This window comes from Acartia tonsa, chromosome 5 (assembly GCF_053477335.1).
Source record: "Acartia tonsa isolate MP-2025a chromosome 5, ASM5347733v1, whole genome shotgun sequence".
Taxonomy (NCBI): domain Eukaryota; kingdom Metazoa; phylum Arthropoda; class Copepoda; order Calanoida; family Acartiidae; genus Acartia; species Acartia tonsa.
The window spans coordinates 20,485,473-20,502,277 of record NC_137264.1 but is presented as its reverse complement, the minus strand read 5'-3'; the positions used below and the strand labels follow the sequence as shown (position 1 = coordinate 20,502,277).

Sequence of the window (16,805 nt, the reverse complement as noted above, 5' to 3'; positions counted from 1 at the left end):
CCCCCTTACACACACACAAACACATTTTATATGGCATTAGGTGGTTTAATAAAAGTTCAGTTTTATGACTAAGAAAATTACATTTTAGATTTATTGTACATTGTAGTTAATCTCTAAATATCTCATCCATGTTTAGTCCTCTGTTAGTTAAAAGTGATGGCATTCGCGTCAAGATTTTGCCGCGGCTCATTGTTCCAGCCGTGCAGATTAATTATGACTGCAACAGCGGCTTGTGCTAACAAATCTATCGGTAAAGATTACTTTTTTATGAAGGGTGTAAAAGCAATTATGTGTAAAAAAAATCCAGATCCTTTTTTCCCCTTAAGTTTTATCAGTTACTTTTATCAGACTATCATATAAGAAAGAAAGGAAATTCATCTAGACTAGGAGAGAAAAAAATATTCATGATTCAGCTGTTTTGGCTGTTTTATTATTGACGAATGACGAACTTTAGATTATTTTTAAAGTTATTTTTCAAAAACATGACAATATATTATTTTTTTGTCTAATTATAGTGGTAATTTTGCTCTCCTTCTAGAAGTTTTTTTGGGGAAGGGTATTTGAAAAAAAGAGAAGATTTTCTGCAATATAAAAAAGAAAAGATATTTTTTGAAGAGTTAAATCCCAATTTAGCCTTTTCTAACAACAAGTACATTAAGATATTAAAATCGATGTGCATGAAGAAATGATAAAAGAAAGATATATGAAGTTTATTCTATGATAATGATATATATTGTTTTTTATTCAGAAAATACAATGCTCATAGAACTTTCATTGGAGAAAGATACAAAGAAAATAAATTTTAAACAACTTTTTCTGGACATAGAAAAACAGGTAAATTTCTTTAAACCTTTGTTATCATTAAAAACAATTAATCTTAAATAGTGATGGCAATCCGTCGAATTTTTGGGCCGGATTCTTAAAGAATCCGTCAAAAAAAGTGGCGGATTCCGGATTCTGATTCCGGATTCTAGCAATATTTAAAATTAAGTGCTACATATGTCCTAAAAATCAATGTTCTTGGTGTTCTCTATAATTCACTACCGAGAATCAAACCAGATTTTAAAAGATATTATATATAATATATTAACCCGCGACCGTGGCTCAACACGTAGCCAAAATTGGGCGGATTCCGGATACGGATTGCCATCCCTCATCTTAAAGTAACAGAATGTCTCAATGTTCGTCTGTATCTATGTGTAGCCAAGTATCTCGCAACACAAACTTACTTGTAGGTTTTTCCAAAGTGAAGCTTCTTATAGGCCCAGGGAAGGGTTATAATTAGTTTGGGAGACCTCCCTGGAGCAAAAAATCACCCCCCAAAAAACTAGAAGTAGAAGTTTGAAATAACCCCTTTAATCCAGTGCCTTTAGAGAACTCTAGGGGCGTATCCGCTGGATTGTTAGTCCCAATACAATTAGATCAGAGGCTGTAATGAAGCAAGTTGAATTCATTTGAAATTGCTGAAAATTTTAATGTTTTATGGTACAACCTTTGGCTTAAAACTCGTTTTGTTCTGTAACTTAAGGGAAATGATAAATTTTCACTTAAATTGTTTGTCAGAATCACTGTCCCTTGTCCCTGAGATCAGATAATTCTTTGGTTGTATCTCGCCCCTATACATGAGAACATGATATGTTATACAGCATGACCCTCGAAAAAGTATTTTTAAGCATCTGCAGCCTATATTTCTCAATAAAATATTAAAAGATTCATATGTACTTGTTCTCTATAATTTTCTACATCAAAGAATATCAAAATATATTTTTTACATCAATTAACAGCCGAGATTTTAAAAGCCAAAGTTTGGAAAAAGTGCTTGAGAAACTGGATATTGCTAAATATTTCTTAGTTTTTTATTAGTATATTACTTTTTATCAACCAGTTAAAAAACAAATAAGAAAGAAGAGCAAGTTTACAATTGATACATTTTTTATTGCATTAAAAAACGTTACTTTTACATATAAAAAAACTTCTTTTCAAATTTTACTGAATACATTTTTCTTATAACCATTTTCCCTCAAATCTTATAATATCTCCCACTTATTAATATGACCTTAAATAAACCCCTCCCCAATTTATGCTCATTACCGGAAGGATTAGCGCCACCTTTATCAATAAATTCACGCCCACTCATCAAATTAATCTTAGACACAAAAAAATCATTTAAACTGTTAAATGTTTAATAAAAGTTTGTAGCTGTAACTTTTTGGTTATTTAACTTTCAATTTGCTACTATTTTTTATAGGATTTCTTTCTGTAAGGGTGTTTTTGCAATTTACACTAATCTAAAAATGCCTTTTAGAGCAAGTGAAAAAAGTGCTTTCAGCATGAAATAAATTTCTTGGAAACATCTTTATATAAGTTTTATAAAAAGTATTAAAATTATGAGGAAAACACGTCATTTCACTTAAAAAAAAACATTTTTCTTGAAAAGTTACTTTTTCCTCCGCCACTTTTTCAAAACTTTGGCTCTAAAAATTTCAGCTGTTAATTGATGTAAAAAAAATATTTTTATATCTACTTATGTGGAAATCTACAGAGAACAAGGACATATACTTTTTTTGACAATTCATTGAGAAATATGGGCTGCAGATGCTTAAAAATACTTTTTCGAGGGTCATGCTGTACATGCAATACAAGAACAAAATTTTAATTTGAAACTTAAATTTGTATTCTATGTTTAGGAATGGAACTCAGATAGATTTACTAATCTATCCACACGGGTTGCGGATTCTCCTGTTAACCAATCTTATAATAGGAAAGTTGTAAATTAGATTATTCGTAATTGCGGGGATTCTCTATAACTAGTACTAGTATATATGTCGTCTGTAAATTATATACAAAACTATGTAACTTTCGTATTTTCAGGGATCTGAAGGGATAAGACAATTGGTGATAAAATTATAAATAATGATAAACAAAATTATTCTGTAAATGTATTACAAATATTGATAGGAAAGTTTGGAAACAACTAATTTAAACCAACAAATCAAAATTTTATGAAAGTTAACAAATTCTTTAAGCCTACGAATGTGAGAACGGATTTATAAATCTTTGGGTACCAATTCTTATGTTACCTCCCACCCTAGAAATAAACGCTTGCATCAGAATTATTCTAATAATAAAATGTGGTAAAATTATTTATAATAAGTTGAAGTTCTGAACGAAAAGCAAGATTTTACATGATTACTCTTTATTTGCTTGTAATTTTACAATTTAATATTATCAGGTATTTTAATGTTTTGCCTTATGATCACACTAGAGTTATCCTAAAGGTAATTACTTTTTTTAAAGCGAAGCTTTTCTATACTTAGGGTCTGTACGTCGGTCTAAACGTACGTCGCGGTTAGCTGATTTCGTTTATTAAGGCATGTTAGAATTTTCTTGTCGATTTTAGACTTTAGATAATGATTCAAGAATTGACACTCTACAAGTGTTAATGTTCGTTTGTTGAATTCAGAGCTTTGCAATTATGGATGTAGTCATACTTGATTTTTTACGCTTAGTAAATAAGCTCCTAGTATTGCTAGTTTCTAGTTTTAATCTATCTAGTATGCCAATACACAAACAAAATATGTAAAATTCATATTTGTTTGTTTGTTAACCTTTTATATTATTTTCAACATAATGTATTGAGAACTCTATGTTTTTTGCTACCATCACTTGCAAGATGTATCTATATATATATTTTCAGATATGTATATACGTTTTTGCTTCTCTATCATACATTTAGGGGGGGGGGGGGGCGGGTAGTTCTGACACTTGCGTAAACAGGAGATAATAAGCTTTGTCTTAATAGAACTTTTTGTATTTTAAGGAGGCCTGCAGCACCTAAACCTGAAATGAAATCCAAACCAGATTTTTAAAAAAAGGAAACTTTTTTGCCAAATAACCTATCCTCTCACCCCTAAGACAAAACTTATACTCCCTGATTACGCAAGTGTCAGATACCCCCCCCCCCCCCCCTTAATCTATCTTATTATTTATTCATTTCTATCTATCTTACATCTATTCATTTTGATTTATTTTTAGCATAAATCCGAAGAGGATTTGTACATAAATGCGAGTTACGTTCGAGTACCAGACGCTAATAGGGAATACATTTTAGCTCAAGGTAATTGAAGAATTCAATCAAAAGTAACAGGATGTATGTGCTTATCTTATAACTCAATTTCAATGTTATAAGGCTACCTCTGACACCATATGTGCTAGTAGAGGCCATAGGGGATATATTAATTTTAACGAAGGCATGATGGTCTTTTACGAATCTGTTAGTTACAAAAGGATTTAAAAGCAAATTTAGGGTTTGCATATAAAGCAACCTGAATTGCATCACTTTATAAAAGAAAATCTTTCTCGTTGTTTGTTCTTTTAGAAATTTAAATAATAAATAATTTAGATACTGTTTTTAGTTGATTATACAATGTTTTAATTTGATAGGACCATTAGATTATGCAATTAGCCGGTTCTGGTTGATGTGTGAACAGGCAGAGACTACAACAATTGTTATGCTTTGTAGATGCTATGAAAGTTCTAGGTAAATTAAATGTTATAGTCGCGACTACTCTACTATTCACTATGTAAGTCCGTCAGTTAGTCAGTCTGTAATGCTTTGTCATTTATCGGCTACTTTAAAGAACGATAGACAGCTGAAATTTTCAGTGAGTATTCCTATGTCATATAATATCATATGCACATCTAATCAATTTAATGTTACATCCGTTTGTATGTCATTTTTTAAAAGGTTTCGTTATTGTCTTATAGTTTTTTTTTATATTCCCTCTTTCATTTCTTTGTTTTTTTTTTAATTTACTTTGCCAATACGCCATTCGATGATTTTTTGTGCTTCGCTACTTGTGGATGTTGTCGTCCTTGTTATTTTTTTTGTTAAATTTGAATTTTATATTCAAACTGACTTTAAATTCTGTCTGACTAACTAAATTTAATTTCCTATAAGTGTACAATCTTCCCCTTTCTTAAACTTTAATATCTGACTTATTTTAGGGAGAAATCAGCTAGATATTGGCCAAAAGATGTAGAGGGTGTGTTAAGGTAAATTGCTACATACATAATCAAATTTTTAGAAACTTTAGTCGTTTTTTTTCCATAATTTTCATATTATTTAGAGTAAATTTTAACATACTCCTAAAATTCATCTGAAAAAACGAATTTTTATTAAATCTGGAAGGGCAAAAGTGTCTTTCGATGGAAAATTAGAAAAGGAATGTTTGGTGCTAATTCTGTAAAGAATAAGAGACATTTCTGGCGCGTATTTTTTTTAAATTAAAGGACAACTTTATTAAATGATTCAAATTTTTGTGCTTCAGCGAGAGCAACTGCCATGCCAAATTGAAACTTCTACTCCAGTTTCAAAGTCTTAAAACACACACCTATGTAGAAAATATGCACAAAAAAATGTCTTCTTTCTCATAAGTTACAGAACGTCGTAACGCCGCAAACAATCATTTCCTTGATTCTTGGTTTTGTTTTAGGATGGATTATGATCTCGAAGTAGTGTTAGTAGATGAAACAAAAACAAAAGACTTTATTGTTAGAAATTTGATCTTAACAAATACTGCAACCAAGCATTCTAGGTGAGTAATTTGAGAAGAAAAGCTACTCTACAAGTTCGTTTTGTCTTTAATGCTATAATGCACAAATTAGCAGCTGTAACTAACAGCTAAATAAATTCGAAAAATATTAAGTAATTTAAGTTGTTACTACGTGATTTTTGGAGGTTACGCTTTGTAGTGAAGACGACTTTTTTATCTGCCTCACAAAAATTATTTTAGATTTATTTCGCTTGTTGGCTATGCCTTATTCCTGATAATTTGGCCTTAAAAGTGTTAACAAAGGCGAAAAAGGAAAGGGGCTAAATTATAATAGAAAACAAACTGATACTGAGTATTCATTTTGGATTTCATATATCAATGAGAAAATGTGTTGAATATACCTTTATTTATTGTTGGAGTAAGGGTTAGATGAGCCTTGCAAAAGGGAAAGTTTTTGGTAGCAAATTAAGGGGAAGTGATCAAATAATCTTGGTGATGTTTTATAATATCTAAAGGAGGAATGAACATTAGACTGTAAATTTTAGTGGTTCCCAGGGACGTCCAAAGATGGGGGGGGGGGTAAAGGGGTGATTACCCCCTCCCCAAATTTGGAATTTGTATTTTGCTCCCCCCCCCAAAAAAAAAAAAATTAAAGCTTGGATGCCCTTGGTGGTTCCCAAGGTTTTATTAACACAAATCCCTCATTGATTTGGGACTTAAATGGGTTATGCATGTACAAGCCTTTAGTGTTAAAACTTACCAATAAATTTAATCTACAGAAGGGGTCCGGGTAATTTTGTTATTTAGATTTTCTCTCTTCTACCTACCTTTTAGTTAAGATCATAATTCATATTAACGTACTTATATGTATGTTTGTTTATTATTAGGAGAATACGTCAGCTTCATTATGTGAACTGGCCTGACTTCAATGTTCCTGATTGTCCACAATCCTTCCTGGATTTTCTAGACACTGTTAGGGCTTCAGGTAATGGTAGTTTTCAATTCATAGAGGGCGAATATTAGGGTGGGTCGATTTTGGACATTTTTTTTATGAGGCCAAAGCGGGGATCTGCAAATGATATTGTAAGAGTATAATACACCTCTGGATGATTTAAAATTTATCTTAAGTCTTAAAACCGCTGACGACCAGACGTTCAATTGTATAGCTATTTGTAAATGGGAGTAAAAAATTTATTGAATCAGAACTATGGCTTCATGGTGCTCCCAGGAAAGGCATTGAGGAGTAGAATCAGGAACTTTTGACCGTTTCAAAAAATCTCGTTCCTAGCCTGAGAAAATCTAAAAAACCTCTACAAATTGGACAATTCTCAATAAACCTTTAAAAAATGTGTTTTTTTAGTGATTTCTAAGGCTAGGAACGAGATATTTTGAAACGGACAAAAGTTCCTGATTCAGCTCCTCAAGGCCTTTCCAGGGAGCAAAATTTTTTGTGAATGTCGTCTTTGCATATTAATAAGTAATCAAATATATTTTTTAGTGGTCGCGTTCTAAAACTCAATTTTTTAAAATTCTTTTTTCGGTCAGAAATGTTTTAAATTATCTGTTGCATATCCCCTCTTTGTCTAATTCCGATATGAACCCGCCCTAGCGAATATTTTTAATTTATATTCACCCAACATTAAAAAAAACTTGTAAAAGTCCTAGAATAACGTCCTATTAGGACCTGAAAGACTTCTTAGTACCTAAGCTTCCTTATTGTCTTGGATTAAAAATATTAATATTTACCTCATTTTTGTTTAAAAAAACAAACAAAAAATTATCGAATGAGCCTTCCCCCCCCCCCCCCCTTCACTTTACCCTACCTAAAATTGCTTTTGAATCTTAGATTATGATCTTTAAATGTGACTGTACATTTATAAAAAAAAAGTTGTCCAAAAATACTTTTTTTTAATAAATAGAAGATAAAATAGATCTTTTTACAGGTTGCTTTGACGAAGATGCCGGTCCGCCGATTGGTAAGTACCTGCTCCTTCATCTATAGTATTATAGTAACTTTAGAAACATGGAAAAATATTCTCATACAAAAAGTCGGATTAAGTTGAAAAAAAAATTTGGACTTTTTAATCATGATTAGATGGTTTTTTAATTGCAGTTATTTGTAATTACCTCTAACGATGACCAAAAATAGCTTCATCTGTATTTTTAACTAATCCAAAAATCAATATTAGAACAGGACTGTCATGTCATTGACTGATTTATTTTCGTATTTACCAGTGACCAGTGTCCTACTAATAAGAATATTTTTCTATGTTTCTTTATCTTTCTACTTCTTATTTCACCTATACTTTTAGATGACAACATTTTTAAAAGCAAAAAAATATAAAATCAAACAATAAGACAATAGAACAAACTAACAATTAATTTATAGTGATTGCCCTGAAATAAGATAAGGAATTTTATTAGGAAGTTTGTACAATATTTTTAATCTTTTATTTTGTAGAATTGCTTCGCCTAAAATATTGTGCCTTCTCGTTTTAGTAATCAAAGAGGTCAACCTTAAAGAAATGAATAAAATGTTTAATTTTGTTCAGTGCATTGTTCTGCTGGTATTGGAAGATCAGGAACTTTTGCCCTGGTGGACTCTGCATTAGGTTTTTAACTTTTTAGTTCCAAAAAACACTAAACAGTTGCTTGCATAAAGGGGAATGTGACAGGGAGGAAGGGAGGGTACAATGGATCGAATATTCAATATTTTAGGGTTTCAAACCTTGGGGACCAGCTTAAAGTGTTCGTGAAGGATTTTGGGCACTTTGGGGACTAGCGCACAGTTGCCGCGGAATTTGTTATGAATGAAACAATTACCACAAATTTTAGCAGACAAAGAGTTTATATTGTATTTATAAAATTATTTCGGCTGGTTCTAACAATTATTTTTTTCCCAAAGAAAATGTTATTTAATGTCTATAATCTCTAATGTGATATTTGTGTAATAAACAATAAAAAACCCTCTTGAATTTTGGTGGTGGTTGATCATTAAGAGATATAAGTTTTCCGGAATTGTAATGTAGGGAGTAGATTTGAAATCTGCATCAAATTTTAAGGATTTTTTATAAAATTCGTTTTTTGTATAATTCTTTATCTAAAAGCGGAAATACAAATTAAGTTAATTAATTTTGGCATCTGTGATTGGTGGATTTAAAAAATCTGCGATCTGATTGCATGTCGTACATCATTCAACCAATTAGAGTGCAGGTAGTTTAAAATCCACCTATCCTATTTTACAAAAAACGAATTTTATAAAAAATCCTTAAAATTTGAAGCAGATTTCAAATCTACTCCCTACATTAAAATTCCGGAAAACTTATATCTCTTATTGATCATATCTAAAAGAGGGGATAAATCTGGTTTTCGTGGCTTTTCAGCGAAAACTCTCAAATTGAATTAATTGCCCATTGTCCCCTCCCTTCCTCCCTGGAAATGTGAGGGTTGTCTGCTAAGATACAAAATTGATAAGGAATGCTTTTTTTCACCCCTTGAGGGATCATCATTTCTCTCCCTCACCCCCTGCGTGTGCACGCCACTCATTACATCCCACCAATACTCAGAAGAAAAACTATTTTGTGTACTTACCGAAAGAAACTTGTTTAATTTTATTCTAATATTCTGCTAATATTTGCATAGATTAGTTCAATAAGTTTTGTCTGCTTTGGGAATAGTTGTTATAGCGGCATTCACTGCGCTGGTCACCAAAGTTCTTAAAATTAGCCTAAATAAGAAAAGTTGCATGGGTTTTAGTACCCAAAATCCAAGACAGCCAGATATAAGAATTTTCCAGTTAAACTACAAGATTGAAGAGGGTGCAATGTCCACCGAAATATATTTCAATAAATAACTAAGAAGTATCAAAGACTTTTTCGCTCGGTGAATTTATCATAAGAATTTTTGTTCCTTTGTCCCATCCCTATATGCCTGCTTAGACCATAATGTTGAAAGTAACAAATTTTGCGATTCTCACTTTTTCTACAATTTTGAAGCATTTAACTGATTTATCTGAACTGTTATAATATCAAAATTTATTACCATAAACAAAAAAACATTTTTATCTATAATATTCTTCTATATTATTATTCATATATTCTTACTATTTTAGTGATAAGTGAAAAAAAGGATATCTCTTTAAACTATCTCAGGAGTGTTTCTTTGTTACATTTTCATTACGTGTTTTGAATATTTATTAGATATAGATGATAGCATGAGAAAGATGTTATTAATAAAATTCTTTGTAGCTTGATTCTTTAATTTCTCTTATTTCTTGGCTGTCTCTTCTTTAATGTATGGATAGAACACTACAGACAAATATATTTATAAACCATAGTAAATGTTGAGACTTAAGTTTTTCTATCTAATCAAAGTTTCGGATCTACTGCAGTTCACGGTAAAATATTGCTGGTAACGAATATTGCCAAAAATCTATGAATTTTAAAGGCTGCTAGCTGCCAAACGACTGAACGTACAGATCATACCCGCACACCATTTTAAGCGGTATAAGAAGGCCTACAAATGATATGGAATAGCCAAGATCTAATGATGCACAGGGAAAGCTTCACTGAAGAAAAAATGCGTAAAATAGGCCTTTTTCGCGCGTTTCTCTGCACTGCGAGATAATCATGCATTTTTGATTTATGGCTATTCCAGATTATTTGTAGGCCTTCTTATGCCGCTTAAAACAGTGTGCGGGCATGATATGTACGTTCAGCCGTTTGGCAGCTAGCAGCCTTTAAAATTCATAGATTTTTGGCAATATTCGTTACCAGCAATATTTTACCTTGAACTCCAGAGTAGATCCAAAGTTTCTTCTTTAAAATCATCAAGAATATCTCTTATGGCCTATTTGGGCTGAATTCTAATTAAATTTCTAATATTAGGGAGCAACACTACTCCCTACGCTATTTTCGCTATTTTGGTTTATTTCCCCCTTTTATTATGTATTTAAATATTAGTCTGTACTGTTCAGAAGTATATCTTTCTTATTGTTACTTTTGAAAAAGGGAGAGGTCATTTTCTAGTAAATCCCGTAAAGGTGTGTGTTATAAGGCCTAAAAATAGTAGTAGAACGATAAGGTGCTCTAGATATATGTATTCCCTATTGAATAGAACAATAGGGAAATTTTTTTTTTTTTTTTGATAACCGTACCTGGATTATCTAAAAAAAATACGAAATTTCTATCAAACGCTTTGTTTGGCTCAAACTGACAAAAATTAAAAAAAAATATAATTATAATAATAATGTTTTCTATAGGTACAAAGTAAAGGTTAAGAACAATCTATACCATTAAACAAAGGAAGAAGTCATTCTTTACAGGTTGATTTATTATAATTATATTTTTTTTATTTGTGTCAGTTTGAGCCAAACAAAGCGTTTGATAGAAATTTCAGATATTCCAGGTACGGTTATCAAAAAAAAAAAAAAAAAAATTTCTTCCCTATTGTTCTATTCAATAGGAAATACAAATATATAGAGCACCTTATCGTTCTACTACTATTTTTAGGCCTTATAACACACACCTTTACAGGATTTACTAGAAAATGACCTCTCCCTTTATTGCCTTCCCTCTTTAACTTTCTATCTTGAAAATACGCGATCATTATTATTTAAACAAGTATAGGAAAATACAAAGAAACAATATTCCAATATTGCTAGATCTCTGTTATTGAACATGAGAACTCAAAGAATGGGTCTCATACAGACTGAAGAACAATTAAGGTATAATTAACTAAAAAATAAAGAAATATTAAATATTTTTTAGTTAGTCATTTCAATAAGTGGCGTTATTATTATTTAAGTCATTCATAAAATAAGAGAAAGCTGATTTTTAATATACATTTAAGCCCTTAAAAATAAGTATTACATTGCTTAACGTCAACAATAACATGTTAACCAATACCGATAGATAAGGGGAAGATAAAATTCCGTAAAGGTGTAAGTTTTAATGCTTAATAGTAGAACGATAAAATTTATGATAACTTCAATAAAAAATTCGTCTTTAGTTCTTTTCAATGAGGAATACACATATTTAGTGAATATTATCGTTTTACTACTGTTTTTGAGCCTTAAAACTCACACCTTTACGGAATTTTAATACAACCTACCTCTCCTTATTAGCAGGCCTAGGAACAGATTTTGACTAAAAGAAATCCATATGAATTTTAAAGTTATAATATGACGATTTCACTGAGGCTTACACGTGCCTGATGCGTGGCTGCCGAGCCCTAGTAATTAGACAAATATATATTTCATTTGGGCATCTTAATTCCTGATTCTAGACTAAACTGAAAAATCAATCAATCTTTTGTTTTCAATCAGTCAAAATATTTAAAATCTCAGGTTCTCAGTATCTGCCATAATTCTGGGTCATTCTCAGCAGCTCAAGACGCACCATCACAACAGCCATCAAAACGGCGGTAACGGTACTTGTTCAACAAACAACAGCGGGGGACAATCATCTACTAGCGGCGGCATTAGTGCTCCAAACTCACCGCAGAGCGGCGCAACAGCGGCGTCATCAAACGAACTGGACCATGAGGTGGAGGATAAAGTTATCGGAAAACGGCTGGCCATGATGAATAGCGGAAACGGCGGCAGCCAGGATCCACAGCCGCAGCCGAAAAAGCGGAAAAACTCAGATTCTTGACAAATTTGTTGTTGTATCTTTTATTGTTCCTACGATTCGTCAGCCTAGCAAATCTTTATTATTTAATCTTTAAATTAATTTTTTATATGATTTTTTACAAATGATTTCTGATTTCAAGGACAGAAAATACTTTCTATGTACGTCCAAAATTTATTGAATATGTCAGGTTTAAGTTTGGACTATTTACTTTCTGAATTTTTACCTTTCCCTAATTTGTTATTTTTATACTTTCTTTATAAAGTTGGTATTTTTTATTTATAAATTAATTTTTATATTATCGTTAAAAATTAAACATTACAAGCCACTCTTTCGCCTTTAAAGGACATAGGGAAAGAAATATAAATGCCCTCTAAAAAATCACATTTTTTAGGTAATTCTTATTTTTCCATAGGTAATCTTTCATTGTCTTGCTTAACCCTTAACGGTCGGGGGGGGGGGCGTTGAACGCCCCCCCCCTCCGGTTTTTTCTATCTCATTTTCTGTGTGTGAAAGATAAAGAGCCCAAACTGCTTGACTTTTTAAGTATGGGTATGACACATAACTGAGAGTTGGAATTTTTTGAATATCTCCATCCTGGCGGGCACAGGATGCCAGCAAACCTGGCAGGGTCATCCAGGTAAAGAGCAAAAATATTATTTGACTAAAACAAAGCATTTTATCATACCAAAATACTAAAAAATCCTCTAGTAGTACATCCTTATATGAAATACAGGTGTTCAAGTCACTTTCAGGTTCCAGGTATGATCCTGCAGGTCCTGATCCTCCAGGTCTCCAGAAATCTTTAAAAGGCTCCTGTGGCCGCAATTTTTGACTTAGAGACTTCAAATTTAAAACTTAAGCTTTTCTTACATGTCTACATAACGTATTAAAATTTCATGAAGATCCGCCGCCGTTTTCCCGCCGACCGCCGACTGCGGCGGCTGGCAGCTGCCAAGTACAGCTGCGGCCGCTGAAATTTATATTTTGATATTTCTAATGTAAAATTTACATAAAAATAAACATTTTCTGGGAAAAAATTTTTCTTCTAGCTTCAAAAATAAGAAAATTACAGCCGTTTGAAATTTTTAAATAAAAAAGACCTAAAAACAAAGGTTGTTAAATAAAAGGGTGAAGGAAGCGAAAATTGACTTAGACTTATAAAAGGTCGGAAATTCATTATCAAACAGGGGACTTGCGCAAAAAAATTTAGCCCTCTAGCTCTAATAGGAACTGAGATAATTAGGGGGGGCGTTGAACGCCCCCCCCCCGACCGATTAAGGTGCGGCAAGGGGCCCGACTGTAAAGGGTTAATTAAAGGCTTTATATAAGAAGATGACTTTTATTGTTTTCTATGGCCTCATTTAAAGGGTGTGCAAAAAAATGCAGACAGTTTTAAAATAGAAATTGCGCGGCTTGTGTTAATAGTAGAAAAATGTTACGCATACCGTTAGAACCGCTAAGAAGTCTAGTTTTTGAAAATATAAGAACGATTCCTCTGCTACGTATAGTTACGGAGCTACGTTTTAAAATGTCCCAACTGATGTAAAACTTGACTTGCGAGTAACTAAAAAATAGAGAAGATATTTTGCAAAAAGAGATGCCTACATTTTTAGATTTCAAATTGCGCGGCTTGTGTTAATAGTAGAAAAATGTTACGCATACCGTTAGAACAGCTATGAGCTGTATTTCTTGGAAATATAAGAACGGTTCCTGTGCTACAAATAATCTAGGAGCCAGATGGTAAAATGTCCTAAAATTTACTCGCAAGTCAAGTTTTAAGTCAGTTGGAACATTTTAACACGTAGCTCCTAAACTATGCGTAGCACAGGAATCGTTTTATATTTCCTAAAAATAGACTTCTTATCGGTTCTAACGGTATGCGTAGTATTTTTCTACTATTAACACAAGCCGCGCAATTTAAATTTAAAAAATGTCCGCATTTTTTGCACACCCTTTAGGATGAATTCTTATTATCTTTTTTCGTTGTCACCTTTTCTAAAGAATAAAAGAAATCCGCCAATATAAGTCAGTTTTATTATATGCAATCAATAATTGCTAAGTCTTCCCATCATCTAATACCTATGCCTACCGGTAATTTAGAGGAAGGGAGGGGTATTCTGAGAAAATTAACAAGTATACGTGGATATTTACATCTTTTTATCCTGTCGCAAATATTTTTTTCTAGTATACCCTTACCTTACCCTGTTCAAGTCTTTATTTTCTATAAATTGTGGAATTTTAAAAAGTAGTATGTATGTCTTTTTGTTTATTTGTTTCTCCCTAAGGAAGTGGTTAACTAAAGAGGCTGTTTTTCATTCAGACAAAAAGCTTTAAAGTCCACAGTTATGGAATCTCGACCACAAAGATTTTTTTATCCAATCTTGACAAGTGAGGTATTTTTGGAAAGAGGAATATACATAGAAAACGCCTATGTAAATTAGAAAATCCGCAGAAAACATATTTGCAAGTTATTTGCAAAAATCTGCAATGTTAATTTGTAAAATTAATTTCTTGCCTTAAATGACTTACTTATAAATAAATCTTATATGAAATATGTTTATCTATATGTTTATAACATAATTAAGGCAAAAAAAATTTCTTTAGTGTTACTTTTTTCACCTTATATATGAAAAAAGCAGTTTCTCACAATTTATGATAAAAAAAAGGTATAAGAACAAAAAATGTGCTTTTTCTTAATGTAAACACAATAATTGGCATAAAATCTATTATCCTAAATGTAAAAATCAGATATAGAATCCTTTTTAGAGGAAATATAGTGCAAAAAGTAACCAAGACATTTTTGCAAAGTATGAACCTCTAAAGAAAATAGTTCTTTTTGATTTTGATATACATATCAGATAAATGGATATAAAATTAGTGATCAAAAACTATAAAACAAGTTATAACTTTTTTCAACCCTATCATTGATTAAAATGCACTTTTAGGTTTACTCATTACCAAAGTTACACATAAAAACTCTTTTTATTAAGTTATTAAACAAAATAAATTCAAATCAACAATTAGGCCTTTTTTATAATGCAATAGACCATTATGTAGTTGTTTTTTTGGCATTTATTTTGTTTAATTACTTCATAAAAAGAGTTATTATGCACTACTTTGGTAATTCTTAAACCTAAAAGTGCAATTTAATCAATTACAGTGTTGAAAAAACTTATAACATGTTTTATAGTTTTTGATCACTAATTTTATATACATTTATCTGATATGTATATCAAAAGCAAAAAGAACTATTTTCTTTAGATTTTCATACTTTGCAAAAATGTCTTAGTTACTTTTTGCACTATATTTCCTCTAAAAAGGATTCTATATCTGATTTTTACATTTAGGATGATAGATTTTATGCCAATTATTGTGTTTACATCAAGAAAAAACACATTTTTTGTTCCTATACCCTTTTTTATCATAAAATGTGAGAAACTGTTTTTTTCATATATAGGGTGAAAAAAGTAACACTAAAGAAAATTATTTTGCCTTAATTATGTTCTAAACTTATAAATAATCATGTTTCATAAAAAGATTTTTTTATAAATCTGTCATTTAAGGCATGAAATTAATTTTGCAAATTAACATTGCAGATTTTTGCAATTAACTTGCAAATATGATTTCTGCGGATTTTCTAATTTTCATCGGCGTTTTCTATATATATTCCTCTTTCCAAAAATACCTCACTTGTCAAGATTGGATAAAAAAATCTTTGTGCATCAAGATTCCATAACTGTGAGTCCTTACCAATACCATGACCGTGATTCAAACTTTTCGGAGTTTTATCTCCAACCCCCTCCCACTTTTTAACTCTTAAGATAAATGGCTTTAAAATTATATATCTCCCCATAACAAAAAATAGTTCCAAGTTAAGGCCTTTTAATTTAGATTGTTTGGGGTTACCCATAATAGCACAATAGCATACTCCCAAACCCTTATCCAAAAGGGGCGTTGCCTTAAGAAAAAATTAAAGCACTTTTTTTTATAAATGTTCACATATATAAATGTGTTAGATTTTAAAATTTATCATAATGTTCATAAAAGTTTAAAGTTTAAAATGTCAAATATAAGACTCTTCAACCCTTCCAAAATAATTCAGTGATAAACCTTAGATAGTAAAAAGAAATCTATAAATATATTTATTTTTGGAAAATAGACATAATTATTATTATTGTCTGTAATATAATTAAATATTTATTATTATATGTATAGAGTACCTAATCTAGCCCATTAAAATATGATTATATGTAAAATAATAACAAACGGGTGTCGCTTTTTAATCTTTACATAAAAATGCTATTTAACCCTTTACTTCCGAAAAAAAAACAGTGTTAAAAAAGCCAGATATTTAATTGGTTCATATTAGAATAAAATGCCTTAGGACAACCTAATAACTAAATTTAGATCAAATCTTTTTAATTTCAGAAATTTTTTTGAAAAAAATTAAAAAATATAAATGTTTTGATCTGTTAATGCCAGTTTCCCTTTAAAGATAAAAAGTTACAGCTGAAATTGTTGAAAATTGCCATAAATAAAATTATTTGTTCCGTATCTATGTTTTTTTGTTATGATAGGTTAGATTACCATTAAAAAGTTTAGGGTAAAAGAAAGGTGT

The 16,805-nt window shown here is 31.1% G+C and overlaps 1 protein-coding gene across 3 annotated transcripts; it reads left to right on the top strand.

Annotated features, from left to right (window-relative positions):
- Nucleotides 1-13: 13 nt before the first annotated feature.
- On the top strand, nt 14-16,741 carry LOC145318984 (tyrosine-protein phosphatase non-receptor type 2-like). 3 transcript variants are annotated; one of them, XM_080160787.1, is made up of 15 exons: nt 14-250; nt 749-834; nt 2,688-2,762; nt 3,234-3,278; nt 4,036-4,117; nt 4,444-4,540; nt 5,008-5,055; nt 5,496-5,597; nt 6,443-6,540; nt 7,499-7,531; nt 8,108-8,167; nt 9,667-9,706; nt 11,218-11,280; nt 11,902-12,369; nt 16,347-16,741. In XM_080160787.1, the coding sequence occupies exons 1-14, from the start codon at nt 157-159 to the stop codon at nt 12,206-12,208; spliced, it is 1,230 nt and encodes a 409-aa protein (XP_080016913.1). In that variant the 5' UTR covers nt 14-156; the 3' UTR covers nt 12,209-12,369; nt 16,347-16,741. The 3 variants fall into 3 exon arrangements, with proteins under 3 accessions (XP_080016913.1, XP_080016912.1, XP_080016911.1); XM_080160786.1 differs by having other exon boundaries at nt 11,902-12,374; XM_080160785.1 differs by having other exon boundaries at nt 11,902-12,448.
- The last annotated feature ends 64 nt before the right edge of the window (nt 16,742-16,805 follow it).

Excerpts from the sequence above, each read along its gene's own strand:
- LOC145318984 (XM_080160787.1), top strand. The coding sequence starts at position 157 with ATGGCATTCGCGTCAAGATTTTGCCGCGGCTCATTGTTCCAGCCGTGC. Across the intron at positions 3,279-4,035 it reads ACACTAGAGTTATCCTAAAG|CATAAATCCGAAGAGGATTT; the intron begins GTAATTACTTTT and ends ATTTATTTTTAG. Across the intron at positions 4,541-5,007 it reads AGATGCTATGAAAGTTCTAG|GGAGAAATCAGCTAGATATT; the intron begins GTAAATTAAATG and ends GACTTATTTTAG.